Below are 8,658 nucleotides of genomic sequence, written 5' to 3'. Positions count from 1 at the left end.
TATTCCTTATGATCGCCCATAGAGTCTGTTCTGAAAGAAAAGAGTCATGGAATGTACTGGGCCCCATACATTTCACGACTCTTCTCTTTCCGCACATACTCTACAAAAAAAGAGAATGTTTTTCCACTTCTAAGTATTTTCCATTATTCATGAATTTTTTGTATGTTATTGGCACAATGAAAAACTAGGTTTATAGGTTTCCTATTTATTCCTTAATCTAACGTGTTAGTGTTAGTGAACCTAAATCTAACGTAAACTTAGAATATAATCATGCTGAAGCCATTGACATCAAAATCAAAGTGATTTGTTAATAGCGTTGTTTCCAATTTTTTTTATACGCTTGTATTACGTTCTATATTAACTAAAAGTTGCCCTAAAATTGAACTTTTATACTTAAAACGGCTTTAAATATGTTAAATTAACAAAATATATTTTAACAGATGCTTTCGCGCCCAAAACGCTCTTTGAAAATTGTTTGACGTCACAGTTTACGGTTTGACACAACTACATACACACGTAGAAGATACGAACTGTCAACTGACATTTGTTGTTTATCGCCTAACTGTCAACAGTATCAATCCGAGAGTTGTGACGTCATCACAATCTTCGATGACGTTTCGAGTTTGGTCACGTGACGTGTGCCAAAAGATATTTTAAATTCAATATTTACAAAAAAATGGTCATTACAGGTCCCGTAAAAGTAGTTTAACATGTTCTTATACTTAATCGAAAAGAATTTATTGGGATACAATTCTGCCCTAAGATTTGTAGATGGAAACAACCCTATAAAGATTTAGTTAGTGGAAAACGTTTCCTCCCGAAATGGAATTTAATAGAAAAAGTGATATCCTTCCCTCTTAACAACCAATTTGCTGAAAAAATTTAAATTGAAATGACCTAATTACATTGTCACTATTAAGCATGCTAAGTATAAATAAATTTCAAAAAATTCGACATACAAAAATAAGAAATATTACAAAAGCAAAAGACGCTTTAATCCAAGCTTTAACTTTAAAATGGAAGTGGGCAGGCCATGTGTCACGGTTTCAAGGCAATAGATGGACCAAAATTGTAACAACCTGGAATGGCCCTCTAGGAAAAAGAAAGCAGGCCCGACCCTACGCAAGATGGGCCTGATATTTTTCTTATCTCATGATAAGAAAAATATCAGGCCAAATCTGGCTACAAACAGCTCAGTCAAGAACAGAATGGTTGTCTTTGGAGGAGGCCTTCATCTGTCAGGGGTTCTTGCAGGAAGACCATTAACATTACAAGTATTAGTTAATTAAGTATAAACTTAAAATAAGGCAAATAAAAGGCTTATTTATTTATTTATTTACACTGCCTGTGATTTTGATAAATATCTAACATAATATTTTCTATTTGAGAAATGCTAATTTAAAAACCTCACCCTCACCCCAACAAAAACAACAAAGATAAAATACAAAAAGAAATTCCTTCGCCGGAATTCGAACCTAGAACCACTAGCTTCCTGAACTGGATTACCTACCAAAACCCGCCAGGCTACCGGTTGTCAATTTTAGTTCTGAGATACAAAGAGAGCGCCACTAGTATAAACGAAGTTTTGAAGGGGACATTTTTTTGTATGGAGTTGGCGTTCTTCTCCTGGTGAGTATTGTATTCTTTGACCACCAGTCTTCAGACGCACTGTGGGCTGAAATTCGGCTTTCATTGACATAGAAACTGAAGTTGTTATTTTTACGTTTTTTTTATTAAAATAGGTTTTGCCCAGCATTGTTATGGTAACCTATGAATTTTAGACGATTTGGAATGAAAATTGTGGAGTTACGATTTTTTTTCAAAATAAATGTATGGAGCAGGAACAAGAAATCATCATTACTCAAGAACCGCAAAACATACCGTAATATCCTCGCAGGTGGTTATACTACGAATTATTTGTGATTTTTTGGCATATTACATATATCCGCCACGGGTGCGGTTTTTTTTTAAATCATTAATTGTTTCTATGGAAAAAGCACAAAAACCAAATTCAACATTTTAAGATTTTTTTGATTGAAATGGGTTTTGCTCAGTGTGTTTATGCTAAGTTATAAGTTTCACACGATTTGAGTTGAAAATGGTAGAGTTATGATTTTTTTTTCAAAAAAAATGTATTGAGCCGGAACAAAATATCAAAATATCTCAAGAACCACAACAAATACGGTAATATCACCATATAAGTTTCACACGATTTGAGTTGAAAATGGTAGTTATGATTTTTTTTGAAATTTTTTCTTAGCTACATCACTTCAAATGTCATGTGTCAAATATGTGATGTTAGAATAATCTCACTTCTATTGACTATTATAGAGAAGAGCGCGTTGACTTAGCTTTTGTTTAAATTCAAGTATTGTGTACTTGCAATTAATAAGTATCGCGTAAATTTAACGAGCTACCTTTATTGGCATCGTTACGAGATAATTAAATATTTCTGTGTTTTCGATCCAGTACGAAAAATGCCTATAGAAGTGTAAGTAGTTTCATAATTATTTGATTTGATAACGTTGATTTAAATAAGTTTCAGTGTAACCATCACACTTTCCCCGTGTTATTTTTTAGAACACTATTGATATTTTGATAATGACACAAAAGTAGAGATACATTGTAAACTATAGTCGCTTGAGTACACCACAGCTTACTGCAAAAATCGAATGTCGAATTTCGTTAAGTATTTGTTTGTTTCTCTGTCACTCGCATATTCGAGCGATAGAGGCAAATTGATGAATCAACGAAGAGGTAGTACCTTCTGAGCTAGGGAGTTTATATAGTTCAGTTTTCTATTTATTTTAAGATTACCTAACGGAGAAAAGAACAGAAACTTTTTCACATCACCTATTTGAAGGGACCTTTTTTTCAGATTTTTAGGGTTCCGTAGCCAAATGGCAAAAAACGGAACCCTTATAGATTCGTCATGTCTGTCTGTCTGTCTGATTATGTTTGTTTATATCTTTACGCATAGCATTATAATAAAATTACTTCGGACAAAAGTTCTTTACAATTTTCTACAAATTTTAATTTTAATTATTACTCTAGGTACAATCACAATCAATACTTTAGGAGCTCCAGGGTGTTTAAGTTAAGTAACAAAGAGACAAAAAATAAATGATTTAAGTAATTGTTCATCATAACCCAAATTTTTAGGTTATTATAAGCAAGCTTAGTCATCGCTGACCAAATATTAAAAAAACCGGCCAAGAGCATGTCGGGCCGTGCTCAGTGTATGGCAATTTGCCGTAATTGCACTGGTACAAAGGTTAAGTTGCTGGTTGTTATTAGGTATTTGTTAAATAAATCAATGTTATAGGACAATCTTACATAAATATACCTAATCACACAGTAACCTCAATAAGGCGTGTGGGTAATAGGCGACGATATATATAAAAACATGGAAATTGTCCATAACTGAGGAACAAATTAACACACAATGAAATGCCCTTCTCAGGATTTTAACCCGGGACCCTCTGCCTTGTTGGCAGGGTCACTAAGAACTAGGCTAGGAGGTCGTTTAAATTGATCCTTATATATAATTTAAGAGTAACTTTAGTGTGCAATTATCATGTGACACCTATAGAGTTCCAGGCATTCATAAGCAATGGTACCTGCTTTCCTTCTTGCTTTCTGCTTTGCCCACCTATGTTGTATAATAAAAAAAAACTGTTTTAAGTAGACTAAAACAATTTAAACTGATTCAATAATGATTCTTTTGTTTCAGATATAGAAAAACGACAACGAGGGCTGAAGGGACTGGTCGGCAAATATCATTTACTATTCTATGCATTGGAAGAAAGAATGAAGATCAAACTGATGAAATTCCCGTTGATGGTCTGGTGAAAGTGGGGTTTAAATTCATACAAATCCATGATGGCGACACGATTCAAACTCAATATATTGCAAAAAAAATTCATAAAGACTGCACTGTAAAAATAAAAGTTAATAATTTTGCAGAAAAGATTTGCTTAGACGAACCAAATTGGGAAGTCATTGATGATATCTATGCAGAAACACGTTACATAGAAAATTGGCGATCTGAATCGCAAAATGATGCATTTGCATTTCATCTCAATGTCACTATAAATGCATTCAAGGTTTCGGCCACATTTAATAAGAAGCTATTTGATGACACTGAATTCACTGACTTCCAACTGACCACTTCAGATGGCAGTCTGCCCGTCCACAAAGCATACCTTGCTGCTCATAGTGAAGTTTTCAAAGCAATGCTTCATCGAGAATGGAAGGAAACAAATGAAGGCCGCATACAGATGTCAGGCGTCTCACTGCAGACCCTACAGCACTTAAAAGACTACATGTACATGGGAACTCTGCCCACTGATGGACTTCTACCGTTGCTGTCAATTGCTTCATGCTACATGATTGAAGAACTTAGAAATCAATGCATAACGAAGCTGACTCAGATTATTAAACCAGAAAATTTGTATGAGATCTTGGAATACTCCTTTGAAAATAAAATACCTGAATTGACATTTGCTATAATGAAAGCAACTCCTGAGAGTGTTTTGGCCACTGCTGAAAAAGCATTATTTGAGAAGCGTAGCAAGGAAGAAATAAAGGAAGAATAACTTGTTTTACTAATTTGGAAAGGGCTGCTTGATATTATATTCTTTTAATTTATTTCAATTCATTTATTCACTTAAATACAATGTAAGTTTACAGTATGTCATCACACCAAAGCACTTACATGCTAAATTATTAATTATTTATACACAAAGAGAAAATATGTCAGAAAGAGAAATAGTCAAATAAGAAATTACAATTATTTATCGTTCACAAAAAATAATAATAATACTATATAAAGATAAATAAAGAAATACTAATAAAACAAATCATGATTCATTCAAATTATTTAGGAACTGTATTATCTTTTGCGATAATCATTACTTTAACCATTATACTTGTTCTTGGTACCACTGGTAATTTAAAAAAAATCCGCCAAGTGGGAGTCGGACTCGCATTCTAAAGGGTTCCATGCATTGCACAATTTTTAAATAGTATCTCTGTCTCTGCAAACTGTAAACCTCACTATGGACTTAATATAACTAAAAACCGACTACAAAAATAATACTATGAGGGCATCAGATCACGAGCAGTGCGCCCTGTAAGTCGCCTCGTTAATATGAGGGCGCCTTTGGTGCCCAGGACTTCGCCCGCCTCTTCAATATGAGGAAGCCGTAGGCGCCCGACACTGGCCTGTGTGCAGCGCTTCTTATACATCAGGCTTATCAGTCCGAGGGTCAAGGGCGCTTCTAGCACTGAAGCGCGCACACCACGTCAAATATACATCAGACTTTTCCTGATTTTTTTGTGTAAGGGTGTCAAAGACACCGTGCACAGTTCATTATTGATGTATCGGCATCATTCTTTAATTATTAAAGTCCGTCTTTGCACCGCCTTTAATAAAGATAAACATAAGATAAAAGATAAAAAAGTTTTGCCTACTTATTATGTCTACCTACTTGTGAGTAAGTTTTTTTGACAAAAAAAGAATTGATACAAGCTTTTTATCACTGACTGGACTATTCTTTCCACAGGTGACTGTAAATACTCATCAAGGCAGCAGTGGCAGCATAGTTCCATTTTTATCATTTGTCACTATGCTTCGCGCTTACATACTTGTTAGAACGTGACAGGCATGGTGACAAATGATAAAGAGCCGACCATCTTAGCCCTACAGGTTGCTATGTTTTATCATAGAGGTCTAATGGCCATGACGTGGACCCGGGTAAGTCCTTATACTACGTCCAAAAGAGAGGTATTATGGGCATTGTGAATGTCATCTCGCTTTGTGTGGTAGGGTGTGCCCTACTAGCGATAGTGGATGTCATTCCAGACCTAGAGCAGAGTCCAACTGGGGAAGTACCTCCACCATACTGAAAACCGCAGCCAAATAACACTAGACCCTTACTCATAGTATTGTGTTCCTGCCGGTAAGGTTGCCAGAGCTCAACGAGGGGAGGGAGGGGGGGGGGGGGGTTTAGGGTCGGCTACGCGCATGTAACTCCTCTGGAGTTGTAGGCGTACATAGAGCTAGGGAGACTGTTTACCATCAGGCTTAAGTATAAAAAAAACACCTGTCTCCATCATCAGATCAGCTTGATTATCTTAAAAGTTTTTGAGGAAACAGATAAATATTCATAAGCATTCATTCATATATATCCACATACATACTGCTTTTGCTTTGCTGTAGTCTGTTAACCCCTTGACCGCCACAGGCCGCTGCGGACGTCATCGGAAAGTCTTGCCAAGGACGCCAACGACGGCCACAGCCATCAGCTTCGCCAATGCAATAGGGACTTACGCGGGACGCCGTAAAGTTCAATTTCGTTTAAATAATCGCGATCGCCTGGCGCCCGGGGCAGGGCTTATTCCTTCATCATGCCAGTTGCCTTAAGTGCCATAGACGTTCAAGGCGCTTAAGTCCTTTGAGTCAATCATCGTTTTTTTATAACAATTTCCAAAAAACGGAACAACATAGGAGTTCTATGTAATTATCAAACCTGCTGACAGAATTTCACGAGAGTCGGTGACACCTTCGCAGCGGCAATTAGTGTAACTCGTAACCTAAGTTTTTTTTCTTAAGTCCGACTTACGCTTGACTGTAGATTTCTTATAGCTTTTCCTATCATCTTTAGGTAACGAACTATTTATTTTGTGTATATCAAAGTTTTAGACCCAGTAGTTTCGGAAATAAAGGGGGGGGGGGGGGGGGGAATGGTCTTGTTTTTGCCTATTTTCTTGAATAACATCGAAACAAATAATTTTAAAACTATACAAAAAATACATTTGTAATTCTCACGAAACACATATGTGACACGACACGGTATACTTAGCAAAACTTTTATTTTTAATTTTCTCGTTTACCCTCTAAAAGTGGCCCCATGTTTAAAATTCAATTATTTAAGTTACATGACCATCTTTGAGTTACAGATTTACATACGTGTACCAAATTCCAACTAAATTGATCCAATAGTTTCGGAGCAAACGGGCTGTGACAGACGGACAGACAGACAGACGCGCGAGTGATCCTATAAGGTTTCCGTTTTTTCCTTTAGAGGTACGGAACCCTAAAAATGCATATCTGTTACCAATCAATGTTAATCTTTCTTTCCTATTATTATAATTCTTAATATTCAACAGGTACCTAATTATAAACATTTTACTGAATTTTGTGAATTACAAAGATGGAGAAATTATGTTCTTATTCAATAAGTACCTACTTAAAAAAGTTTTTTTATTTAGCAATGTCCAACCATAAAAGTTATCTTGATACAGAAGAGGAAATAGGTATTAAGTGCCAATTACATCCACACTTTATCAGGCCTGATATGAGACCCGATTTCGGGCCCGAGAAATAATATTTTTCCATTTCTCCAAATATCAGCACATCGTTTGCAATATTTGAAATGTAAAAAAATGGTTTGTATGCAAAAATATCAAATGTTGAACATTTATTTATGGCAATTAGAGATTAAGTAGTTTTTACATTTCAAATATGTATTGTCAACGATGTAACGATATGCTGATATTCCGTGAAACGAAAACGATTAGCTGCACTAGTCACCGACATGGGCACTTTATTTCATGGAAATATATGTTAAATTTGAACAGCTAAGATGTTTCTGTATTCGAACTTCCTTGTCACTTTGACATAAAGTGCCCATGTCGAGTACTAGTGCAGCGTCGAGCACTAGTACTTCTACCTTATCAGGGCGGCTACCGGGAAAATCGAAATTCGTCAATTGCGGGCATTTTTCTCTGTCACTCTAATTACGTCTTAGTGAGAGTAAAAGAGAAAGATCCCTGGCCCAAAATAGTGACTGATTTCGGGGCCGACATCGGGAAGTGTGGATGTAATTAGCGTTTACGGTACAATCAGCATCAAAAGTATTATTCCATTCTCTAATTTAACTAAAAATATAATAAATATTTGACTCTATAAGTAGAATAATTAGGTTGTGACAGACATAGTCGTTCGATTTGTAGCTGGTCCCGAACGACGGGTTATTCCCACTAGGAAAAAATCCCACTAGTTACCACCAACTTGATTTGGTTACCATTATATTTGATTTTTTTATAGTTACCACTGGTAAAAGGTGGGAATTTTTTTACTCAGTAGTTACCAGTAAAAGGTGGGAAAAAAATTCCCAGTATTTACCACTGGTAACAACTTAGTGGTAACTAGTGGGAATAACCCCGAACGGCTAATCCTTTGTCTATTGTTAAGTAAAACCGCACGTGCCACTACCTGCAAAACTAGGCACCTAAGCGCGGGCTCGTCTAACGCTCTAAAATTACATTAGTATTACCCTAACCAGTTCTCCTATTTCAATAGTTATCGCCAATAATATAGAATAAACTCTAGGTCATGTAAAACAGCATTACTAGCAAAAAAATTAATGATTTCAAGATATTTAAAAAAATGTTGTATGATTTCTTAATAACTAAAGCGTAACTCAATACAAGATTTTTGTCAGACTCAGGAAATTTTATCACCATTTAATTTATTGTGTATATTTCATTATTTGTCATAGATTTAGTTTGTAATTTTTTTTATACTACGTCGGTGGCAAACAAGCATACGGCCCGTCTGATGGTAAGCAGTCTCCGTAGCCTATGTACGCC

The 8,658-nt window shown here is 35.8% G+C and overlaps 1 protein-coding gene across 1 annotated transcript; it reads left to right on the top strand.

Moving 5' to 3' along the window:
• Positions 1-2,312: 2,312 nt before the first annotated feature.
• Positions 2,313-4,656, top strand: LOC133527751 (uncharacterized). Its single transcript, XM_061864902.1, has 2 exons — positions 2,313-2,491; positions 3,734-4,656. Exons 1-2 carry the CDS (start codon positions 2,478-2,480, stop codon positions 4,596-4,598), a joined length of 879 nt encoding a protein of 292 aa, XP_061720886.1. The 5' UTR covers positions 2,313-2,477; the 3' UTR covers positions 4,599-4,656.
• The last annotated feature ends 4,002 nt before the right edge of the window (positions 4,657-8,658 follow it).

Source organism: Cydia pomonella, chromosome 18, assembly GCF_033807575.1.
Source record: "Cydia pomonella isolate Wapato2018A chromosome 18, ilCydPomo1, whole genome shotgun sequence".
Taxonomy (NCBI): domain Eukaryota; kingdom Metazoa; phylum Arthropoda; class Insecta; order Lepidoptera; family Tortricidae; genus Cydia; species Cydia pomonella.
This window is presented reverse-complemented; position numbering and strand designations above follow the sequence as displayed.